Genomic DNA, 25,934 nt, shown 5'->3' on the forward strand with positions numbered 1-25,934 from the left:
TTTGTCTCAAATTTAATGGGACTCAAAAGCAACCTTGGATTATGTTTGATTTTTTTTTTTTACTATGCTAACTTGTCCCTGTCATCATGGTTAAGATATATGTAACACAATAAATAATCAGTTTCTTTTCATATTAGTAGTAAGGAAAAATGTGGAACAAGAATAGCTGCCCCACAATTGTGTGACTCTTGCTTTCTGGAAATCTGCCAAATCTGAATACCTTTTGAAAACCACCCCAAGGCTTAGGCGAATGGGGTGGCATATAAGTCTGCTAAATAAATAAATAAATAAATAAATAAATAAATAAATAAATAACCAACCAACCAACCAACCAACCAACCAACCAACCAACCCTTCCCCGCCCCCCCCCCCAACCCCTGCATGCAAGGACGGGAGATATGTAAAGTTGTTTTCAGCATTTTTAAATGTCTGGTTTATTTTCTCTTATTGTTCTTAGAGATCTGACTGAAACCACTGGGACTGAGCAGGCTGCAAATAGTAAAAAACAGAATGCCAAACCATCAATAGATATAATAAAAACTATTTGCACTAAGTTGTCCCTTAATGCAAAAACTTGTAACCAGAAAGGCATTACTTATGTACAAATGTGATGCTCTAAAACACAAGTATCCTTCAGACAAGATGAGTATGTTACATTTTCCACAGTCAATTTTCTATTGGTAGTAATGGGAACATCAAACACACGATTTCTTATGGTTGAACTGTGTGCAAATCATACCTTCCCACTGCAATGGATTTTTACCAAATTTTGCATTGCAGGGGAGTTTACTAAAATCTCACACTAAGAGAATAATTTTAACTCCCCTCCACACACATGACAATTACACCCTTCTACATTTACTAGATGTTTTACTGGAATTATAATTTTCTAAAAACCTGGGCTCTTGCACTTTAAAAATACAAATCTTCACAGGGGAAAATATACAAATGTTTGGATTGAGCTTGTTAAGAGCACTCAGTTCCAGGATCTGTTTTATTTTTTTGTTTAATCATTTGTGCCTGCCACTTTTGAAGCTTGACAAAAACAACCTAGGAATAACTCAAGGCTCTGAGTTCACAGATGATAACTTAAGGTTTAACCAATCCAGAGTTGAAAATGAACAACAAACCATGTACTCTCTTCCTGGGTTGTTTGTGGTTAACATACTATGATTTGTTCACATGACTGGATTCACACATCACAACAATCCTGAGTTCCCCAACTCATTGGTCAAATAAACCATGTGCTAGTGTTACAGGAGAACTAGGTGAGTAAGTGTGTCTTGTAAGATGCCAACAGATTGCTTTGTTTCTTAATCTTTGCTTCTATATTTCCACATGGCAGGTCCAGTAGAATTAGTAACTTTTTCCTCTGAACAGCATATTTCCTTACCATAGCACAGATCACTCTTGAACTCCCCTCAAATTCACAGGTGGTATGCCACATAACACTATGGGACCAACAAATGCTTCCTTGAGCCTTTGTCATGCGCGTCTTTCAATCTAGCACAGTGTGTCCCATGATCAGTTCTACACTGCTTTAAACTACCTTCCCATGATGCTTAAAAAAATCAGTTTCATTGAAAGACTGAGTCAGATGCCACTTAATAGTTAATGGGAGAAAACGAAACACTGCATATCCATGGTATTGACCTAAATGACCTCAGTATGATGAAAAGTCATTTAGTATAATAGTTATGTTGATGAAGCAGCTTAGGAGAAGATATATTTATATATTTTTTTCAATGATGACTCTAGAAAATTGAAGAGAAGAGCACAAACAAGGTATCAGAGATCATTACAGATCCTAGATACCTTACAACATTGTACCTTTGAAAATTAATATAATTCCATACTTTTTTTGATTCAACTGGAATCATTGTCCAAAAACCAAGCAAACATCCTTTTATTTAGAAACTGAACCCAGGCTCTTTTTACAAGCACAGGAAGATTAAAAAACATTCTCCCCAGAAAGGAGAAGCAATCTTACCAGTTGGGTGCTGCTAAAGTAATACCTCTGAAATAATCTTCCCTTTTTAAATAGTCTAAGTATTTGATGAAAAGGCAGGTTTTAAAGTTTCTCCCTCCCTGTATAGGGGGAAAATATTCTCCCTATGCAATCCTGGGGGTGTACAACACTGACACATTACTGGCAGAATTATCCAGTGAATCATCAGCATACTGCATTAGTGCAATTCTGTATTCCAATTCTGTATTCCAACAGCTGGAATAAACAGCCAAGAGGAATAGTTTGCTAGGATGGAAGCATGCATGTTAACTTCCCACATGACTCTTACTATTGGGAAGGACAGACAAGAGGCAAAAAACAATGCTCCACTTCCTTTGCACTCCTCTCCTTTTTGTGCTCTACCATATTTTAACCCCTAGAAAAACACAGTTTTGAGGCAGAACAGAAATTCTCATATCTTAAATTTTGAGGCGTACATTGCCTGATTGTCAGGCTTGAACAAGGAATGTAAGTGGTCATATTACTGTATTCTAAATAAAACTCCAAAGAGAAATGTGAGGATCAAAATATTTTAACAAATATTTTTGTACTTATTTGTTTTTAGCAAAGCCAAGTAGTGATAGTGGAGAAAGAGAGCTGCAAATACTAAAGCTTCTTCTTTTGTTCAGTTCGTATGTGCTCTGATCCACATACCTCTCCTGCCCACAGAAACACAGATATACACATTGTTCCTATAGCCACACAGGAGAAAAAAGGAATGCACACAAAGATCTTTTGCCTCCATTAAAATAAATGGAGCAACCACCATGTGCAAAACAGTTCCTTGTGGACAGCTGTGGTATATAAGGCTTCAAACTGATATAACATACAATAGCTTGTTCTCTTGAAACTCAGTAAGTTTTGCATATACTATATTTATTTACCCTTTCAACTGTACTGTATTTCTCAATTCTTTTTTTTATAGTGCTTGCTTAATCTCACATTGCTAGGAATCTTAAATTGACTCCATGAGCACCGATTCGTACAACTTTAAAAAACCCATTCTACCAGAATAGCCTTACCAAGGCAGCTAGGATGCCAAGATTTATTAAAGCTAAAATCCTTATGCCACAAAAACTCATTTAAAAATACATGGTGTAAGAATAAAATTGTGTGAAAATGCAGCTCCAGGCTCAATATAGTTTACAACAATGTTTTCGAAAACATACCTCTATATCTTGTATTATCTTTGGGTACAGCGACCTGTAAAATGAATTAGGAGGGCCATCTGTAGGTCTGTTTTTAAACAGGTACTGATCCCTGTAACAAGAACAAAAGAGAGCAGTGAAACTTTGCATTTAGAAACAAAATTCCTTGCAAAATGCACTAAGGATTAGAGGCAGCACCATTAAACTGGCTTACTTGGTACACTGAGTGCTGCTATGTCACCAATAAACAAGGAGTAGAGCGAATGTGCCCAATTCTCCGTGCCTACCCTCCTGTGAGCCAAACCCTGTTGCTCATAAAAGTACAAGTGGCTGCAGCTCAACTTTACCTGCCGGTAATAACATGGGTGACTGCAGCAGGCCTACAGAGGAATGGGCCTGTGTGGCTGGATGGATTGCACTGCCTCCCATTTGGCTTTCCCTTCCAGCCCCAGCTCTGCTTCTCTAGCAGGAGCCAGGGAGAAGCGGAACAGTGCCTGGGGGACCTGTGCCCTGCATCGCCCCTCCTGTAACTTGGCGAGCATGCAAAAGGATGAATGTTATTTTGGTGGACAAACTCCAATGTCTGTGCTACCCTGTAGACTAGATACAATGTCCACATTTAGCTGAAGAGATGCCCCCACCTAATCAAAATGCACACTTGAGGCAGTTGGCACAGCTGCTATTTACAGATATTTATTTACAGCACAGAAAGACAGTCAAGAAGCAAAATGGCTAAAGACTGGAAAGGGAATCTGAGTACACAAACAGAAACTTTTAAGTAGTGTTTGCCATGGCCTGGTGTAGCCTGCCCTAACCTGGTGCCTTCCAGATGTGTTGGACTGCAACTCCCATAATTCCTATCAGTGGACCTGTTGGCTGGGAATAGGAGAACTGCAGTCTAAACACATCTGGATGAAACCTGGCCTGGGAAGATCGGGCTAGTCTACCAAGAAGAGAACCCTGTTACTGACCAATCCAACCAGATGTGCCCATTATATTTTAGAAGTATTTCTGCATTAAGAAAGAATGTGTGCAAGTTGTCCACAGATACATACCAGCCCCTTCTTTCTGACAGCCCCTTCCAGAGTGGATCAGTTCGTACCATTCTCTCAATAAGTTTCTTCCATAGCATGCCTTCTGAAATAACCCGCTGCCATTCCTTACAAACCAACTCTGCTGCACACAGCGACCTGGCATCAAGGTAGGATAAGATGTTCTCTGCTATGTGATCTAAGCCTTGTTCTACCAAAAATGAAAAGAAAATAATTGTCAGTTGGTTCCACAGGGAAGCATTGTTTGATCTCCAAAAGTACTTCCTCACCATTAATGTTATTGCCACTGGGGACTCCAATCAATCAATCAATCAATCAATCTCTCTCTCCCCCCGTGTGTGTGTGTGTGTGTGTGTGTGTGTGTGTGTGCGTGTGTGAGAGAGAGGGAGGGAGGGAGGGAGGGAGGGAGGGAGGGAGGGAGGAGAGAGACTACAAGCTTTGATCTTTTAGGGATATTTTATAGTATTGAGCCAATATGTATGAAACACCAAGCATAAAACACACTACATGCCATGTACATGGTGCATAAAAGATACTAGTGTTCTATAATGCAATACTGAGAATACCAAAGCCATATGAATTAAGAGTTAAAGGAACACTTTTTGCCCCAAGTGAAAAAGTGCTGATAGAGTCAAATGCTGCTGCTGTTCTGCACCGTCAAGTCATTGCTAACTTATGGTGATCCCATGTAGGAAAGTTCTCCTAAATGCCTATCCATGACCTCCTTGTTCAAAACCTATGATGAAACAATCTAGAATTAAACAAATGATGCTACCTGAATTAAATGCATGGCTGGGAACTAGTAAGGTACTTGAAGTATGCCCAAAGGCTTGCTTGTGAGGTTTTTCATGTTTTTCCACACTAGGAAGTGATTCCCATACCCTACGCCTGCCATATTGAAAAATGCTTTTGAAAGCTGCTTGCCATATGGCTAGTTCCCAGGCGCATAAAACTTACAGCACAACATTTTGGATCCTTCCCACCATTCTTTATACAGACTAATGATTGGGTTTCTCAATCAGAACCAAATCTCCTACATCAAAAACTAGATAGGATCAGAACCTACATGCAACTGCAAGCATAAGGATCCCTTTTTCAGAATATCCATTTATGGCTAAATAACTGAAGAACCTCCTTCATGGATCACTGCCTTGTCGTGATGAAGGGGCTTACATAGCTCAATGAAGCTATGAGCTATGCCGTGCAGGGTCACCCAAGATGGACAGGTCATAGCAGAGAGCTCTGACAAAACGTGATCCACTGGAGAAGGAAATGGCAACCCACTCCAGTATCTTTGCCATGAAAACCCCATGGACAGTACCAAAAGGCAAAAAGTTATGACACCGGAAGATGAGCCCCTCAGGTCAGAAGGTGTCCAATATGCTACTGGGGAAGAGCAGAGGGCTAGTACTAGTAGCGCCAGAAAGAATGAAGCGACTGGGTCAAATCTGGTGGTAAAAGGAGAGTCCAATGCTGCAAAGATCTATACTCCATAGGAACCTGGACTGTAAGATCCATGAATCAAGGCAAGCTGGATGTGGTCAAACAAGAGATGACAAGACTGAACATCGACATCTTAGGAATCAGTGAACTAAAATGGAAAGGAATGGGTGAATTTAATTCAGATGACCATCAGGTATACTACTGCAGGCAAGAATCCCTCAGAAGAAATGGAGTAGCCTTCATAGTCAATAAAAGAGCAGGAAAAGCAGCACTGGGATACAATCTCCAAAATGACAGAATGATCTCTGTTCAAATCCAAGGAAAACCATTCAACATCACAATAGTCCAAGTCTATGCCCCAACCACTGGTGCTGAAGAGGCTGAAGTTGACCAGTTCTATGAAGGCCTACAGCACCTTCTAGAATTAACTCCAAAAAATGATGTCCTTCTCATCCTGGGGGATTGGAATGCTTAAGTAGGAAGCCAAAAGATAACTGGAATAACAGGCAAGTTTGACCTTGGAGTACAAAATGAAGCAGGGCACAGGCTGGTAGAATTTTGTCAAGAGAATACGATGGTCATAGCAAACACTCTTTTCCAACAACCCAAGAGACGAATCTACACATCGACATCACCAGACGGTCAACACAGAAATCAGATTGACTATGTGCTCTGCAGCCAAAGTTGGAGAAGCTCTATACAGTCAGTAAAAACTAGACCAGGAGCTGACTGTGGCTCAGATCATGAGCTTCTGGTTGCAAAATTTAGGCTTAAGTTGAAGAAAGTAGGGAAAAGCACTAGGCCAATCAGGTATGACCTAAATCATATCCCTGATGAATATACAGTATCGGTGACAAATAGATTTAAGAAACTAGATCTGATAGACAGAGTGCCTGAAGAATTATGGATGGAGGTTTGCAACATTGTACAAGAGGTAGCAACTAAAACCATCCCAAAGAAAAAGAAAGGCAAGAAAGCAAAATGGCTGTCTGAGGAAGCTTTACAAATAGCTGAGGAAAGAAGGGAAGCGAAAGGCAAGGGAGAAAGATACAAACAATTGAATGCAGAATTCCAGAGAACAGCTGGAAGAGATAAGAATGCCTTCTTAAATGAACAGTGCAAAGAAATAGAAGAAAACAATAGAATAGGGAGGACCAGCGATCGCTTCAAGAAAATTGGAGATATGAAGGGAACATTTCATGCAAAGATTTATTATTATTTATTAAAACATTTTTATGCCGCCCCATTCGCCGAAGCCTCGGGGCAGCTTACAACAATAAGTTAAAAAATAATTATAACATTAAATTAAAAAATATAAACATTAAGTTAAAAATACAAAAATACCAATATAAAATAAGCCGCCCTGGTCAGATAAAATCCAATAATATTAACAATTAAAATGCCGCTTAAATAAAAAGGTCTTCGCCCAGCGCCGAAAAACAAATAACGACAGCGCCAGGCGGACCTCTCTGGGGAGCGCATTCCATAACTTAGGAGCTTAAGATGGGCATGATAAAGGACCAAAATGGCAGGGACCTAACAGAGGCAAGAGATTAAGAAGAGGTGGCAAGATTATACAGAAGAACTATACAAGAAAGAGCTTAACGTCCCTGATAATCACGATAGGGTGGTCACTGACCTCGAGCCAGACATCCTGGAATGTTAAGTCAAATGGGCCTTAGGAAGTCTGAGCAACAACAAAGCTAGTGGAGGGGACAGTATTCTAGCTCAGCTATTCAAAATCCTAAAAGACAATGCAGTAAAAATGCTACACTCAATATGCCAGCAAATTTGGGAAACTCAACAGTGGCTGCAGGATTGGAAAAGGTCAGTTTACATTCCAATCCCAACAAAGGGCAATGCCAAAGAATGTTCAAACTACTGCACCACTGCACTCATTTCACATGCTAGCATAGTTATGCTCAAAATCCTACAAGCTAGGCTCCAGCAGTATGTGGACCGAGAACTACCAGAAGTACAGGCAGGATTTTGAAGAGGGAGAGGAACTGGAGACCAAATTGCCAACATATGCTGGATCATGGAGAAAGCTAGGGAGTTCCAGAAAAACATCTACTTCTGCTTCATTGACTATGCTAAAGCCTTTCATTGTGTGGATCACAACAAATTGTGGCAAGTTCTTAAAGAGAAGGGAGTACCAGACCATCTTATTTGTCTCTTGAGAAACCTATATGCGGGTCAAGAAGCAACAGTGAGAACTGGACACGGAACCACTGATTCGTTCAAAATTGAGAAAGGAGTTCGGCAAGGCTGTATACCGTCGCCCTGCCTATTTAACTTATATGCAGAGCACATCATGAGAAAGGCGGGGCTAGATGAATCACCAGTTGGAATTAAGATTGCTGGGAGAAATATCTACAACCTCAGATATGCAGATGATACCACTCTCATGGCAGAAAGTGAAGAGGAAAAGCAGGTTGCTTACCTGTAATTGATGTTCTTTGAGTGGTCATCTGTGCAGTCACACATATGGGTGCTGCGCCTGCGCAGTGCCTTTGGCCGGAAGATTACAAGCTAACGGTTTATTTTGGTGGGAAAGCTCCGCTCCCCCTCCCCCACAGCCTATAAAGAGCTGAGCACCCACCATTTTGTTCAGTCTTTGACGACCGAACGGATGCCCTCATGTGGAAAAAATGATTTGTAAAATGAGTTCTACTGTGAACAGTATCGGTACCAAGAGAACAATTAATATCGGTACCAAGAAACAATGATAACATTCAATAATGACAAAGGTCCACTCACCGACACCAAGCGGGGCCGGCGGGTGGGTTGTGTGACTGCACAGATGGCCACTCGAAGAACATCAGTTACAGGTAAGCAACCTGCTTTTCTTCGTCGTGGCCTCTGTGCATCACACATATGGGTAGATTAACAAGCTTACCATAATGGAGGAGAGAAGGTGTCCTCAACGAAGAACAGATGAAAGAACGGCTCTGCCGAAGGAACAATCTTGTCGAGCACGGACATCTAAGTGGTAATGTTTGGCGAAAGTGCAAGGATTCGCCCAAGTAGCAGCTCTACATACATCATCAATCGGTATTCCCAATGCGAAGGCCGATGAGGCAGCCACAGCCCTAGCTGAATGGCCTCAAGGGGTAGGGGGCAAGTCGATATTGGCCAGTTGATAAGACAAGGTGATGGTATGAACTATCCACTTAGAAAGTCTCTGCGGAGTGACGGGGTGCCTTGGCCCCTGGTAGCATATTTAATGAAAAGTCTATGTGAACGTCGGATAGACTCAGTCCTGGATCTGTAGAACGCTAAACAGTGCCGAATGTCAAGTGAATGTAGTGTCCTTTCTAATGGAGTAGATGGAGCCGGAAAAAAGGCAGGTAAAATAATATCTTGCCCCATGTGAAAGGGTGTGGATACCTTAGGCAGAAAAGATGGATCGAGCCGCAGGACAACCTTTTCTCTATGAAAATTGAGATAAGGTGGGTCTACGCGTGGAGCACAGAGCTCGCTGGCCCTCCGGGCTGAGGTAACCGCAACTAGGAATGCTGTTTTCCATGAGACAAGACGTAAATCGACTGTTGCCAACGGTTCGAAAGGAGCTCTCATAAGCATCTGCAGAACAACAGAGAGACTCCAGGTGGGCATTACTGGTCCGATCAACGAGTTCAGATTATAAAGTCCCTTCAAAAACCTTTTAATAGTAGGTTGGGAGAAAATGGACGATCCGTCCACCATACCCCGATGATAGGCGATGGCCACCGCATATACTTTAACTGAAGATGGTTTCAGTCCAGAGTGGTGTAATTCCAGGAGGAACTGAAGAATTTGAGGTATTGATGATATAAATGGAGAGAATGAACGAGAGTCAGCAAAGGTGGAGAAACGCTTCCATTTAGCTTCATAAGACTTCTGTGTAGAAGGCTTTAAAGCGGAGTCCAATATGTATTGAATGTCCGGATGAAAGGTTGTCGGATTCGATGGCACAGTAGTCGGATCCAACAGTGCTGGTGCAGTGCCGTCCCCAGCGGATTCGGAGCTTGCAACTGTAGTGGGTTCGAAAGTAGGGTTCGAACCCTTTGAAGTAGTCGGTGTAGACGTAACAAGGACAGTAGTGGATTCGAAGGTCGGATTCGAACCCCTTGGAGTAGTGGTTGGTATAGACGTAGCGAAGTCAGCTATTGGATTTGCCACGCTGTTAGTTTTAATGATAATATATCTGGGTGGCAAAGTGCGCCGTCTCTCTGGGTTATCAAGAACGGAAGCAGTGGAAGATGTAGGTATTCCCCATGAGAAATGTCCAGCAGTGTGGGAAACCAGGGTTGGCGTGGCCACCAAGGAGTAATTACTATCCCTGTGGCCTGATCGCAAACAATCTTTGCTATGACTCTCATCACCAGCGGAATCGGTGGGAAGGCGTAGAAATTCAGATTGTTCCATGGAATCATGAAGGCGTCCCCTAGGGATTCATGTCTGATTCCCACTCTCAAACAGAAAGTCGCACTCACCTTGTTCTGTTGTGTGGTGAACAAGTCCATGTCGGGGAACCCCCAGCGATGGAAAAGGTTGTCGCATGTCTGGGGGTCCAGTTCCCATTCGTGAGAGATGAGCATGCACCTGCTGAGAAGGTCTGCTTCCATGTTGTCCGTACCGGCCAGCTGGACTGCTATTATTGTAATATCTCTCGAAATGCACCAGTCCCAGATCTGCATAGAAAGTCTGGCCAGGGTTGGAGACTTCGTCCTGCCTTGCTTGTTCAGATAAAAAACGGTGGCTATGTTGTCTGATGTTATCTGAACGACCTGATGTTGAAGAACATCTTCGAAAGAGCATAGGGCTTTGAACACGGCCAACAATTCCAGGAAGTTGATATGATTCGTGGATTCTTGATGAGTCCACGTGCCTTGAGTATACAGGCCGGAGCATATCGCTCCCCAACCTAAAAGAGACGCGTCAATACCGACTGTAATCGATGGGCCTCGGGGGCCTGAAGGGGACCCCAACAGTCAGATTGGTTGGAATCGACCACCATAGTAGGGAATGGAGGACCGAGGATGGGACTCGAAGGAGTTTCGATGGTGGATCCCTCTGTGGATGGAACACTTTGTCGAAAAACAGCTGCAAAGGACGGAGTCGCAGTCTGGCGTGTGACACCACTGCAACGGTGGAAGCCATATGTCCTAGAAGCCTCTGGATGGACTTCGCCGGAACCGATCTGTCTCGTCGCATTCGATGAACATGGCGAGCAAGAGTCAGTTGTCTGTCCCGAGGGAGGAACGCCTTTTCCAACGTCGAATCCAAGTGGGCTCTGATGAATGTAAGCTTCTGTACCAGAAGGAGAGAAGATTTCTCAGTATTAATGCAAAGGCCCAGATCGTCCAATAAGGCACAGGTAATATGGATAGAAGTGAGGAGCACTTCCCTGGACCTGGAGACTAGAAGCCAGTCATCAAGGTAAGGATAAACTTGTATGCCTTGGAGGCGTAGATAAGCACAGACAGGGGCCATGCATTTAGTAAACACTCTCGGAGTGGTAGCCAAACCGAAAGGAATTCATGGAAATTGGAGGCAACAGCAAAGCGAAGGAAACGTCTATATTTGGAATGGATTGCAATATGAAAATAGGTGTCCTTAAAGTCCAATGAGGCGAACGAATCCTCTTTCCTAAGCAGCGGCAAAATATTTTGGAGAGTGGTCATTCGAAACTTCCTCATCACGATGAATCGATTCAGACCACGTAAGTCTAAAATCAGACGTAGGCCACCGTCCCGTTTGGGAACTGTAAAGTATCTAGAATAGAATCCGTGAAGTCCGTCATATTGAGTTACTTGACGAATCACTCCTTTACGAAGAAGTTGCTGTATTTCATCAAGCAGTACTGGTGAGCAAGATGTAAACCGAATTGGACTCTATGGAGGAACGGTATCGAATTCTATCCTATAGCCGTGCTGTATGATAGATAATACCCATCCATCAGATGTGATGAACTCCCAAATGGGGAGTCGGCTTCGCAGCCAGTCCCCAGATGAGAGTGGGGTGGGTATTGGATAGGGTAGAGGAATGGTTCGCCAGTCCCGTCAACGCTGCCTCCTGTCATCATATCGGCGGTGGCCCTGCTGGTAGTGTTGCTGGGGCTGTTGTCAACGGCGCTGCTGCTGTTGCTGTTGCCTGTGCTGAGGTTGTTGCCTGGGATGATAAGGCTGTCTGTAGGGCGGATGGTTCCATGGCCACTTACACCTCAGAAGCGACTGGAGCTCCATTCGTCGGGCCGTCATGCGGGACTCATGAAGTTTTTTAAGTTTATGGTCCGTTTTCGAATGGAAAAGCCTGGACCCGTCGAAGGGCATTTCCTCGATACGCCGCTTGGTCTCTTCGGGGAAGCTGGCGCTCCTCAGCCACGAATGCCTACGAAGAGAAACGGCACCGACCAACGCCCTCGAGTCAGTGTCCACATGGTGCCTGGCTGTGGACAACTGTTGCACCGCGACGCGCATCGCCTCCTTAATCAAGACTTTGGCCAATTCGCCTTGTTGGTCTGGGAGGGCCAAGACGACGTTGTGGAGGTGTTGCATTATAAAATACTGGTATCTCGCCAACGTCGCCTCATAGTTTGAGATACGCAGCCCCAAGCCTGAAGCTGCATAGACCCTCCTGGCCAGGGAGTCGATCTTGCGGCCTTCCTTATCTCGCAGAGCGGTGTGACCCCTTGCCTCTCTTCCCTGGGAGGACTCCACCACGACCGAGTTTGGCTTGGGGTGTCGGAGGAGGAATGGAATGTCCTCCTCCCGAACCCGGTACATGGCTTTGTACCTCCGTGATGTTGGTTGAGGGTGAGAGGGCAAGTCCCAGGGCTGGGGCATCGCCTGCCATAGGGTGGTGATCAAGGGCAGGACGATGGAGGTGGACTGCTCCCTGCGGACGACATCATAGATCTTATCTGTAGATGGTCCTGGCCGCTGGACGGCGTTGTCCAGGGACTGGACAAGCCTGGACATCAGCTCCGCAAAAGAAACGTGCGACTCGTCCGGTGATGCAGGGCCCTGGGAGGTCACTGCGACGTCGGGAGAGGTAGAATTGACATCAGAGTCATTGGAGTCCGCGCCGTAGTACGGAGGGACCGAAGAAGAAGACTCCACTGGCGAAATGGACCAGCTGCTTTCCTCTCGGGGCGCCGGGGACGTGCATCTTGGATCTAGCGGCAGCGGGTGATCATGGTGACCGATCCCTCAGCATGGTGGGGACCGATCCCTCAGCGCGGGATAGTACCCGGTCGAGTATGGCTTGCCCCAAGATGGGTAGTAGAAGTGACGCCAGTCTTCGAATCGCTCGGATCGCTGCTCCCTGGAGCAACTCCGGCGGGCCCTGGGCGGGGATTCGACCACATCTGCCTCCAGTGTGGCCATGGGCATAGGCGTTGGTGACCTAGCCATGGGGGGAGAGTCCTGAATTTCCCCGTCAGAGATCGACCCCTGCTGGAGAGATGGAAGTGGCTCGGCTGGGAGGTCAGCCACACGACGGGGAGACCCTTGAGGGGTGACCCTCATGGCTGCCTGGAGTACCGGCTTGGGTGGAGTCGGCACGGTGGTTGGCGCTGGTACTGACGCTGCTGTCCAACCCGAGACGCGGTGTGGGGCCGGTCCGGATCCCTCGACTTTTGGGCCGGTTTAGAAGGCTTCTCTTTCCTCGCCTTTTTGGCTGATTTGTTGGCATCAGCGTACTTGCGCTTCTCGCTCTTCTTTTTAGGAGAAGCTGGTGGGGCCCTCAAAGTAGAGGCACCCTCGTCCGATGGGCGCAAGGGCAGGACCACCGTAGCCAGGCCAGGCTTCAGAGCGGCGACCAGGGGGTAGGACTGCATAAGAGCCCAATCCCACAGGAGCCTTCGGAGGCGGTTCTCTTGATTTTTTCTGGCCTGCTTGGAGAAGGCCAGGCAATGGGAGCACTTGTCGGTCCTATACCCCTCCCCCAAGCAGAGGAGGCATAGGTCGTGCGGGTCAGATGGTGACATCTTCGACCCGCATTCCGCACAATTGCGGAAGGCCGCTCGCTGCGCCATCGCAAGAAGAAGAAAAAAGAAGACAGTGCAGAGGGTAAGAATATATATATATTTTAGAAGAAGAAAGTAGAAAAGTGGAACGGTAGAACGACAGAACTGCAGAATAACTAGAGCTAACAAGAACTATCAGGGATATAAAACTGGGAGTAAAAGCAAGGAAAAATAGGCTACGAGTAACAATCAAAGCGATAGTCGAAAGGGGCACGAGGCACAGCGAATGGCGGTCGCAAAGACTGAACAAAATGGCAGGCACTCCGCTCTTTATAGGCTGTGGGGGAGGGGGAGCGGAGCTTTCCCGCCAAAATAAACCGTTAGCTTGTAATCTTCTGGCCAAAGGCACTGCGCAGGCGCAGCACCCATATGTGTGATGCACAGAGGCCATGACGAAGAACTAAAGAGCCTCTTGATGCGGGTGAAGGAGGAGAGCGCAAAAGTTGGCTTGAAACTCAACATTAAACAAACTAAGATCATGGCATCTGGTCCTCTCACTTCCTGGCAAATAGATGGGGAAGAAATGGAGGTAGTGACAGATTTTATTTTCCTGGGCTCCAAGATCACCGCAGATGGGGACTGCAGCCAAGAAATTAAAAGACGCTTGCTCCTGGGGAGGAAAGCTATGGTAAATCTAGACAGCATACTAAAAAGCAGAGACATCACCCTGCCAACAAAAGTGCGTATAGTCAAGGCTATGGTTTTCCCAGTTGCAATGTATGGCAGTGAAAGCTGGACCATAAGGAAGGCTGAGAGCAAAAGGATTGAGGCCTTTAAATTGTGGTGCTGGAGGAGACTTCTGCGAGTCCCTTGGACTGCAAGGCGATCAAACTGGTCAGTCCTAGGGGAGATCAACCCTGACTGCTCTTTAGAAGGCCAGATAGTGAAGATGAAACTCAAATACTTTGGCCACCTAATGAGAAGGAAGGACTCCCTGGAGAAGAGACTAATGCTGGGAACAATAGATGGCAAAAGAAGAAGGGGATGGCAGGGGATGAGGTGGCTAGATGGAGTCACTGAAGCAGTTGGTGTGAGCTTGAGTGGTCTCCGGGGGATGGTGGAGGACAGGAAGGCCTGGAGGAATGTTGTCCATGGGGTCACGATGGGTCGGACATGACTTCGCGACTAACAACAACAAAGTGAAGAACCATAGACCATAAGTGCTGCTCTCTTCTTACAAGATTAAGCTTAGGTTAAAAAAAATAGCACTTGCCTTAGGAATTGCATGAAAGTATTAAAAAATAAACCTCAACTGACCACTATTCCTTCCTGCTTTTAATTTTGACCTTGACTCTTTGCCTACTCACAGAAACAAGTTTAGCTTTTTAGATTTCAGTCCTGGTTAACTGAAAAATCCAGGGACTTTTGGGGGGGGCAGTGTCTTTTTAAAACTGTTCTAACTGGTAAAATACTAGCTGGCTAGCAAACTGAAATCTAGCCTCTACTGTAACACAGATACAAAATCTTTTTTTTTAATCACCCATATCTTGTATGACAGTAGAATAAATTTTCATGGTAGTTCCCATTTGCTGCCCCCACAAGGTGTCATGCAAAAAGCAACTGGAGCCAAGGGAATGCCATGGTGTTTTCTACTAGAATATGGGATGATGATGGTGATCGTGATGATGATTTGGTTAAAGACAAAGACAACTTTCTGAGAACACAGCCTGCAATGCAAGAATTATAATATCAGTACATAAATATCCAGGATTCAACTTGCTCCTTTATTTCTGCTTATTATAAGACTACTTAAATAGATTTCTTTTAGGGGTTCTGTGTTATACTACAGAGGTCTTCAGCTAAATGGACTGTTTTCCTCTTTCCAGCCATATAAAAGACCCTGCAAACTTCAGGATGGGGATCTCTTTATAACATAAACTGTGCCTTTTGTTCTGGAATACGGAAGAATTGAGTAATCACCTCTTTTTGCTGTAGATTGGAGTGTGTAAAATAAATGGGGGAGGATCAAGCCCAAAGAAGACAGCTGTAGTGAAAGATGATGTCATTTATCTGCAAGCCATTTCTGAAGCAGCGTTCTTCCTCTCCCATTCTGAACAAAAATAGGAGCATTCCGCAGACGGTTTTTTGATTGTGTGTATGTTCTGCATCTTCCTTTGTGCTTCCTGCTTGGCTGGAATATGATTTTGAAATGCAATCCCTACAGGATGATTATAGTAGCTGGTGCCATCTTGAACTAGACAATCCCTTCTAAAAAATGTTTACAAGCACAAGCCTAGCAACCAATGTTATAAATGTTCCATGCCAGTATAGGAAAACCACCACATAATTTGGCACTGTCTGCAGATTTCAGTAGTCTGAGAAATTTTCTTTTGATGTTTAGAAATGTTTCAAGCCCATAGAACTGCACTGGCAGGCTGGGGAAAGTAAGGATAATGCCCCCCACCCTCAGAAGCTAGAGAAGGAGTGGAAAGGAACAGGGCTTCTGATCTATGCCCACCTTTTGTACTTTCCCATGCTTGGAAATAGTATAAGTCCTGTAGAACATATGCACATTTGCTTAACTTGCCCACAACTTTTCTTGGCACAGAAGGTTATGAACACAGGGAGCATGACCCAGTCAATACTCTTCTGACATCTGAAAAGAAAACTTGAGCAGGTGTCTGCCCTTTCCAGAACAACCTCCTCCACCCAGGTCTCTCCAGATATTTTGGTTTACAACTCCCATCAATCCTGGCTATTGCCCATGCTGGCCAGAACTAATGGGAGCTGCAGCCTCAAATATTTAGGGAAGGCTGATATACAGAGTAAGATGAAATTTGTTCAGTGATCAAGAAGCAGCACAAGTGAAGCTGGAACAAACAGCAGGCCCTGAAAATAGTAGACTTCACTTTTTCAAAATGGTTGGCTTTAATTAAAAGACTACTGTATAAATATGACATAACAAGTGGGGCTCTAGAAACCAGACAAGCCTTTCTAGGCTTTAAAACAGCAAGAGGAACTCAGATTCACTACCTAGGGAATGTCCAGGAAAGAAATAGAAATGCCAATTAAGTGCATCTAATTCTGGGAAACAGCCAGGTTGGAATCAGCCTGGCTTCTCTTGAGATTTTTTAAATGACAGTCCATGTTGTACTTTCAAACATCAGTGTGATTTAGCTGAGTACTCTTGTGAAAATGAAGAAGTCACACAGGGAATAACCTACCACAGTTATCAGCAGTAAGATCTTCCTGATGTTGACTTTTTGAGTACTGTGCTCTTGCACAATATATTGTTCTGTGGCAGTGAAAATCAAAGGGCAAAGCTTCCCCCACGACATCAATGGAAGAAGAAAGCAAAAGTACCAACCACAAAAGTTGTTTGTATATTAGTGTGCCAGGGGCATATAACCAGAACAAGTTTCCATGGTGACTTTATTAGATGGAAAGACGGAAGTGGCAATATGCTTTTGAGAAATGACTGAAAATTTTAAAAAATGTTAACAGCGAGTGCATTTCAAAAACAGTTTAATTTCCTTCAGACTTCACAAGTATCCTCTTCTTTTGTGGTAAAGCAAAATTGGCATTCAGCAGGTCAAAACAATTGTATAATCCAAAGTTAATGGATGAAACTAAGACTTTATAATGGAAGCGAGCAGCAGCTCACTTTCCAATAGCAACAGGAGAGGTTCGAACACTTGGTTGCTTATATAGGCTGAGATTGCAGCTTATGAGTAATCAGACCCCAAATTAAAATCCCAAATGCTTTAGTTTCTACAGTAATAATATCTAAATACTTTAGTTTCTACAGCTCAAAATACTCCAGTCCATCTCCTGTGAATCTGGGCCAACAGACATATCATATGGGATGTTGCCTTCTCTAGTCAGTAAGAAGCAAAACCTGCTGAAATCTGGACAGTGCAAGGTTAGGGAGCTTTATTTATCACCCATTAATTCCCTGCACCTAGAAAGGCAAAAACATAACAGAAGGCAGACTGTATAAACACACTGACCAGGGTCCAAAGGACCATAGAACTAGTTCTGTGTATTCAAGGAAGCTTTGAACTTGGATTTCTTGAGTACCAGTATACCATGAAACATGAAAAACTGCTCTGAAATACAGAGCACTCCATGGTATGTTATATATGCTAAGTTTTGGGATTTTCTGAAAGTCCTGCTGGGCTCTATAGAATCCTTGGATAGTTCCACAGGAGCTCTCTGGAGTACTCCGCCAGTGTTTTGAATCGCCTCAGCTGCCTTGATGTCCTGAGGAACATGATACATTAAGTATAAAGCAGTGGTTTTTAAAAAATAATTAGAACTATTATTTACTACACCCACTCAAGAGAGAACTACCTTGGCCCAAGCTGCTCGAGGAAGGGGGTTGTAATGCACCATTGCTCCTGCATTGCCAACAGCATCCTGACACAGAGAAGTGGGCTGAATGTTGGTACAGGGTGCTTGCCAGGTCATTCTGTGTGTTCTGATTTTGTCTTGGATAAACCATGGACAAGAAACAACCACTTGGGGAGCGATACTGTACTAGACGAAGGAGGCACGTGAGGCTCCACATAACACTTGGCAGGTCTTACATGGCAAGCATCAACAAACTCCAGAGATCCATTTCATGTAGAGAGGGCACCTGCCAGGACAGAAGCAATGGGCAAGCTCCTGCTTTGATACTTCATTTAGTTATTCATTTAAAGTTTCTATAAACCATTCTTGAGCAGACACTCTCAGAATGGTGTACAAAATTAAAAACCATAAAGCACAAGACCAAAACATGCACATGATAAACATTCAAATATAATAAACAACAATGAAGCAAGTAAACAACAACAGCAGCAACAACAGATCCACAGCAGAGCACTCATCATATAATAAAAAACAGTATTACATCAAAGCCTTCTATTCTGCAATTTTATGAAACGGGCAGATATAAAGACTTTAACCAGGTGCTGAAATGCATAAAGGGTGGGTGCCAGGCGCACTTCCCTGGGGTGGCATTGTTTCATGTGCTAATTTGCCCAGGAAGCAGTGCTGTGAGCAGCCCACAAGCTCAAAGACTAGGGCAGATCAGTGCTGGGCTCTCTGCAGCAGTGAGCTGGAAAGGAGTAAATACCTCTAGCTACCTGAACATTTAAATTAATATTTGTTGTGATCTTGGGTCAATCAAATGTGCATTTCATCTTTCTCTCTCCATTCCTCCCTCCCTCTCTTTCTCACGCTTTGTATCCTCTCTTTTCTTAGATGATACAATTCCTTTCTTCTTCTAGGTAAATACAAATATTTTAGCAGATCTAATTAATTAACCTAATTAATCCTGGATGTGGTAAATGTACTTATTCTGCATAGGCTCACATTCCCCCCAGATTTCATGTTCATTGTTTTGCTCATGCTCTTGGACCTAGTTCTCCTAGATTTACAGATGAGACCTTGGCCAGTAGTGTGTTTTAACTGTTGTGGCACATAAGTTCTTCATGGAAAACACAGTAATCTCATCTGTACATCCTGGACAACTTTTAGTTCATTTTCTGCAATGTAATGGATGTGGGCCTCCCTTTGAATAGTTTGAAAATTTCAGTTAGTTCAGCATTGAGCAGTCAGACTAATGTTAGCATGGAATGCAACTCAACAATACTCAAGAGTTTCATCAGTTGCTACTTTGTATTTCTGACTAAATTCAAGGTACTGGTCATATCCTTTGAAATCATTAAATTGCTTGGGTCTGAGATATCTAAGGCACTTTTACATGAACCTTCCTGTTCATGAAGGCCTGGCAGTGGGAATGTATAAGTTCCATCAAAGGTAAAACTTCAACAGCTAGTACTGAGCCTTTTCAGTGGTGGCCTAACATGGATGTAATCTGCTGCTATGCAACACCCAGCAAATCTAGGACTTTGAGGTTGCAGCTGATACTTTGTCTAAACAACCATTTATCCTTTAGCCTCTTTGTATATTGGACATTTATCTAGCTACATTTTAATTTACCTGCTCTGCATTAATTTGATTTTATTGATTTTCATTCTGTTATTGCTGTTTGGGATTATGTAGAATTACATGGTTGTTTCCAGCTCTGGAAAGTGTGAAAAAGGAAAAGCAGTATATAAATCCCTGAGTTACATAATACTTGTTAATAAGATTAATTTTTCTCCTACTATCCTCTCCATGTTTTATTTCAACTAAAAGATCTTAAATAAAATGTAGCAATTGATTGCATGAGGAAAACAACAATCATAAGAAATAAATGTTTGATTACTTATCCTGTACTGTGATGGATCTGATATGTAATTGAAGACTGCCTCTGAACAAGGAAATCATTTTACTACGTAAGATTGCTATTTTCATTAACGTGTGTGATCTCTCTCTCTCTCATATGCACGAGAGAGAGAGAGAGAGAGAGAGAGAGAGAGAGAGAGAGAGAGAGAGATTGATTTTCTTTGTCTCACTGAGAAAAGGGAGCATGCATTGCTTCCTGGGTCAAGTATCTTTAAACTGTTAGTGGCATGACTCATTTATGGCATTTATCATCTTATCAGTACTAGATATAAACAGAAGATACTCTATCATTCCTTAAAAATATTTTTTCCAAATAAATCTTACGCTTATTATAATTATCTCTTTTGCCCAAGATGCTCAAACACACATCTCCAAGCCTGAACAAGTCAATAGCTGCCTGAAATGTACTACTTGATACAAAACAGCTAAACAGCACAGAAGGAAAGGCACCAAAGTTAAGGACAATGCTGCCCTCCAATCCTTTAAAAATGCCCAGTCCTTCTGACTATAAAGAACAGGACTGGGTGGTCAGATGCCCCACAGTGTTACTTTGACCTGATTCACAGCAATCAGTATGTTGGGTCACCCAGTGCACTCTCTGAAAGCAAAATGCCAAAGTCAAGAGCTAGCTGCTCCTATGCGGAGCAAATCTTTCAACTGAAATGCTTCAGTCCAAGTCTAGTGGTCTCAAGCACAGTCCTAACTCTTGGGAAGTGTCCTAACACAAAGCGCCCCAAGCAGCAGAGCCCAGCAAAAACAAAGTCCAGCACTCCTCCACTTTCAGGCACGATTTCTTTCCCATGCTCCATGAAAAGGTGCACGGCAATTAACTTCCACGAGCTAAGCAAGCCCCCAGAGGATTTGAGGCCATCTGAACCCAACACCTGCAGCTCCAATTACCTCTTGCAGACCATGTGACACTGCATCCTGCCTCAGGCCTGAAGCACCAGCCCTCATCAGGACAAGCTAACCACAAACTAACTTGACAAGAAAGGACTGTGCAGACTAAACACTCTACCACCATCGGCCTGGGGGTGGGGGAGCTCATATCGTAATTATCACTTTTTCCACTAAAAAGAAGCCAGAGACCACAACTATTTTCCTTTTTTGTGTGTATGTGAACAGGTGCAAAAGTCAGAATGGATGGTAGCACAAGAGAACTACAAGAGCATTCTTCAAGTTTATACTAGCCTATCTTTTTCAGGACGTTATATCTGAATGTAGTATTAGCCAATTGAAGGATTAATTCAGAGCAGCTGACAAGAATAAATTGCCAAGGCCATTAAAGTGTGTCATAGTCAGGACAATGCAAACATCTGTATTTTTAAAGAAATATGAAAGATTTCAAGACTGCACCAGAACTTAAATCTTTTTCTGCCAATTAGTGCTTGCTCAGAGTGCTAGAAACATGACACCAAACTTAAGGTTGCAAAACTAACCAAGCATGTCACAGAATATGGAAACAGCTCTTCATACATAATGCACAATTTGGTATTACATACTGAGTTTCATGCATCCCAAAGGAATGACAGGCCTTTAATTGCTCAGTGAAGATAAACCAAACAAAACCTTTGTAGAAAGTCTAGTTTTTTTAAAAAAAAAAGGCCAGCGTGGCAGTTAAGAGACCTACACCCTGTTATTTCCCCACCCACCGTTCCCCACGCACCCATGAAATATTAATTGAAAACTTTCCATTTCAAAGTACAATTAAAAATTCTAAAATATTTTAGTGGGAACTTAAAGCATTTATCAAAATTGGATAGGAGTCAAAGAATACACATATAAACAAGATTCAAAAAAACTCAAAGGCCTTTTATTCTTGATTATCTGAAAGCTTTGGAGGGGTATGTAGAGCACAAATAACTTTCTTGGCTCAGAAACTGTGCAGTGTTTAAGGACTACTGAGTTAGTGTGGCGAATATATTTTAAAGGTCCACACAATCAGAATGTCGGTTTAAATAAGCTTTACCAATGGTAGTAAAGTACTTCTAGTACCAGGTTAATGGGATGGTAGTACAACACAAGTCATCTGAACCAACAAATCTCATTTCTGAAGAGGGTAGAGTTTTGATACTGCTGAAATCATTCCATTGTTCAAATATGATAAGGAATGCTCTTAGGTGCTTCTGTGGAAAAAAAAAATACAATCCATTCATGCAGCAGTTTCCATGAACACAATAAGTATCCAAAAAGAAACAAAACAAAAGCCCCAAACAAAAAAAGCATAGATGTTACAGCCAGCCTATTATGCCGCCCACCTGCAAGAAAGCACATAGGAACAAGACAGGTTAGATTGTGTGAACAAGGAAACAGCTGTGTGAATGTTTGAATGTCTGAATGCTTAATGATCTTTCTTTGCAGGTCTGGAAGGCATTTGCCAATGCATGAAAATACAATTTTAGTTTTATCTTACTCAGTTATGGTGAATTAAACAGCATTTTCAGGCTCATTAGCTCCTAACATACACAAATCAATTTGAAGTTTTATGGGGGTTACTTTTTGAAGAGTAAGATGATCAGTTTCAATTTTTGATGATCTTGCACATTTTGTGACTATTAAAAATGATATATTCTATACCCAGAGACCTTACAACATGCATAAGAGAGAGAAGATCAACACAGATGAAAAGGTCAGAGATTAACAAATAGGCAGTGGTAATTATGCGAGGAAAAATCAAAGAACAGGCAGCTGAGAAAAACTATTTTAATTAAAATGAAAAGATGAGTGAAGAACTCTCTAGGAAAAGTCTTGAAAAGGGGAAAAGGTGGCTTCACTGTGGAGATACTTAGTTCCAAATGAAGGAAATAACTTCAACAAAATAGGACTGGGGAAAAGGAGAGTAATCACAGATGAGTTTATGTACAGTGGTGAAAATAAAGGAGAAGAAACAGAATAGTACAGAGATTCAGAAAAAAGGAGCAGAAGATTAACACTGGTGTAGATTGTAACTGGAAGCCAGTACATCACCTGTGAACTGGCCCTCTAACAATGCCCAGGCTAAATTAGTTTCTTTATGCCTTTCCATTATTAAGCTATCATAGTTGTTCTTGGTTAAACCTTTTAGAAAGATACATTTATGATCTCCCACAGAATACCTCCGGGATATTCTATGTTTTAAGAATGCATTTCCCTATTTCCTCTTCCTCTCGAGCATCCCTGTTGGTACAGAGAAATTAAAATGATGTTTAGGACTGCCAAAGCAACTTACTCAAGATCACAGATGAAATTTCTGCGAACTCAACTAAAGTTTGCCAGGACATTGCCATATCATTTACCTTTATGATCATTCCAGTGGTTGATACCAATGAGTCTAATCACTTGCCAGTTTGGGCAGCATTGACCCTCTGCTCACTTCTAGGTTCAGAGCCTGCCAGCATGGCATACTAGCCTTCTATTCAAATAACCCAGCCTATGCAGCTCTTGCAGTGTCACTCAGTGCCTGTTTATTTCATGCTATACAGAGCTTCACTGTCCAAGATCAGTTCAACAACAGGCTCTCAGCTTTCACTGCAAGAACTCCACTTCCTCAAATCTGGGAATTGGGTGTATAAACATGAAATAGATAAATAAATAATACATTCTCCACTTCCTCCCATCACCTCAAAGCCACACTCCTGAGGCATTCATTATTGAAGACTGCGGATTTGTATCATTGTCTCCAGTTCTCCATACGTATTTTTGTAGTAGAATTTTCACCTGGTTGGAATGTCTGAAAAAATTCAGCTGAATGCTACTTCATATTTCCTGCTCCTGGCTGTTACCTGTCATGGGAGTACTGCCCTCTGAGGACCTCAAGTAAACCTCTTACGAGTTCCTTGGAAGAAGAGCAGGAGGCAAACAAGCAGCATGCTCAGGAACCAGAATAAGAGAACTGTCATTCCATGGACACACAAGAACATAAGAAGAGCCATGCTGGATCAAACTAGGGACCATCTAGCCCAGCAATCTGTTCACACACTGGCCCACAGGAAACCCACAAGCAGGACATGAGTGCAGCAACACACCCTCCTGTCCATGTTCCCCAGCAACTAGTGTAGTATAGGCATAGTACCTCTGATACTGGAGGTAGCATATAGCCATCAAGACTTGTGGGCAGTGACAGGCCACATGAATGTGTTCAATCCCCTTTAAGTTGACCAGAATTTCATAGTTTAACTATGCACTATATGAAGAATTTCTTCCTTTTATCTCTCTTGAATCTCCCACCAATCATCTTCATGGGACAATTCTGGTTCCTGGTGTTGTATGAGAAAGGGAGAAAAACATCTATCTACTTTTTCTACAGCATGCATATTTTGTGCCCCCTTCTCTTATCTCTCATTATTTTTTCTAAGCTAAACTATCCCAGATGTTTTGACTTTTCCTCATAAGGGGACTGTTCCAGCCCCTTTTCTATACTTTTTCCAGCTCTACAATATCCTTTTTAGGTATGGTGAACAAAATTGTACACAATATTCTATGTGCAGCCACACCAGAGATTTCTGTAATGCTAGTTTGATACTCACAATTTTTATTTTCAGTTCCTTTACTAATTATTTCTAACATCGAGTTTGTCTTTTTCACAACAGTTCTGGACTGGGTCAATATATTCATTGAGCTGTCCACCAAAAAAGTTGTGGGGGGCAGGGTTTGTCCTAACATGCATCACTTTACAGTTGCTTACACTGAATTACAGTTGCCATTTTGATGACCATTGTCCCTGTCTGAAAAGATCCGTTTGAAGTTCTTCACAACCCTGTTTGTTTTCACCCTCTCAAATAGTTTGGTTCATTGGTATGTGTTACACTATCTAATAAGTTTAGTATCTAACACCGTAAAATTTACAAAAGGGGAAGAATACTGTAGTCCATTTATGTATAAACCCTACTTTTATAATCAACATTATATTAGGCATAAAAAATTAAGCAAGCTTACTTCCTTCCACTTTCTTATGGATTACGACATCCCAGATAAACATAAATTAACCCAAAAGTATTCTAAACCCAAGTCCTGTACAGAACAGAAGATTCACATCAACTTCAGTGAGCCTATTTCCAAGAAACCTGTGCATCTATAACAGAGACGTTGAATTCCACACTTAGCATGGGACTAGTTTTAAAAGCATGGGCCAAGAGCTTGAAAATCACTAGGTTAGCTAAAAGAGCAGACAACATTGCTTTGCCTCTGAACCAGTTTCTAACAACAGCTAGGAAACACTGTAATGAATAAACCCAGCAGCAAAATTTATGCACCAAATCCGACATGTTGGTTTGGTCTAGGAAGAAGTTAAGTTTGCACTACAGATAGAATCCCATTTAAAATACATACACACCTCGCAGTCTCTGTTTAGATGGAACAACACTGGCATCCAGTGGCCACTGCAATTATTCAGACAAAACTAACATATGTGCATCAAAACATGCAACATATTGATAACAGGTAACAATACTGGGTCATAGCAAAGGACACAACCAATTTTTGTATTTCTTTTGCTAAGTAAGATGCAGCTTACCTGGTAAAGCAGTGATGAAATCCCTTTGCAACATGGGCTTTAAGTAAGAATTAATATGTCCATGCTGATAGTGACACATTCGTGAAATAAGGTGTTCCACAAATTCAACCTGATCTGATTCAGACCACTGGTCAAAATATTTAATACACAAGTCTTTTTCCTTTTCGTAGTTTCCTTCAGATGGTCGTTTCCTTGAGACTATCACAGATGAAGTTCCATTGCTTATCTGTTGTTTTTTCAGGAACACAAAATTAAATATCAGCATATCAAACTTTTAATTTTAAAACATTAGAGAAATTTCTAAGAACATTATGTTGATAATCACAATAAATTATGCTGATAATCACCCTAACTCTAATCACCTTATTCTGGAATAGAGTTTTCCCAGTAAACATCAATTTGTATACCAATTGGCACATTCTTCCTACATTTAATTTCCATTTGGTATTCTTAACATTTGAATTACATCCAAACCTGGCATTGTGGGTTGGTCACCCTTTACTTCTTTTTTTCCCCACTCACGGAACAAACTGCTGCACTTTATTTTAATTAACAGTTTTAA

General features: G+C 42.5%; 1 protein-coding gene across 1 annotated transcript; it reads right to left on the minus strand.

The window, feature by feature from the left end:
- Positions 1 to 396: 396 nt before the first annotated feature.
- On the minus strand, positions 397 to 25,834 carry LOC123030908 (F-box/WD repeat-containing protein 11-like). Its single transcript, XM_044445240.1, has 3 exons — positions 25,373 to 25,834; positions 4,212 to 4,398; positions 397 to 3,268 (listed from the first exon to the last, which is right to left on the minus strand). The coding sequence occupies exons 1-3, from the start codon at positions 25,635 to 25,637 to the stop codon at positions 3,142 to 3,144; spliced, it is 579 nt and encodes a 192-aa protein (XP_044301175.1). The 5' UTR covers positions 25,638 to 25,834; the 3' UTR covers positions 397 to 3,141.
- Between the last annotated feature and the right edge of the window lie 100 nt (positions 25,835 to 25,934).

This window comes from Varanus komodoensis, unplaced genomic scaffold (assembly GCF_004798865.1).
Source record: "Varanus komodoensis strain SLA01 unplaced genomic scaffold, ASM479886v1 scaffold476, whole genome shotgun sequence".
Lineage (NCBI taxonomy): Eukaryota > Metazoa > Chordata > Lepidosauria > Squamata > Varanidae > Varanus > Varanus komodoensis.

What these genes read in the sequence shown, in the direction of transcription:
- LOC123030908 (XM_044445240.1), bottom strand. Translation starts at nt 25,637, where the DNA reads ATGCTGATATTTAATTTTGTGTTCCTGAAAAAACAACAGATAAGCAAT. An exon ending in TTTCATCACTGCTTTACCAG is followed by an intron (nt 4,399 to 25,372) that starts GTAAGCTGCATC and finishes CATTTTTGGTAG; the next exon opens with AACAAGGCTTAGATCACATA. An exon ending in CTGTCAGAAAGAAGGGGCTG is followed by an intron (nt 3,269 to 4,211) that starts GTATGTATCTGT and finishes TTCTTGTTACAG; the next exon opens with GGATCAGTACCTGTTTAAAA.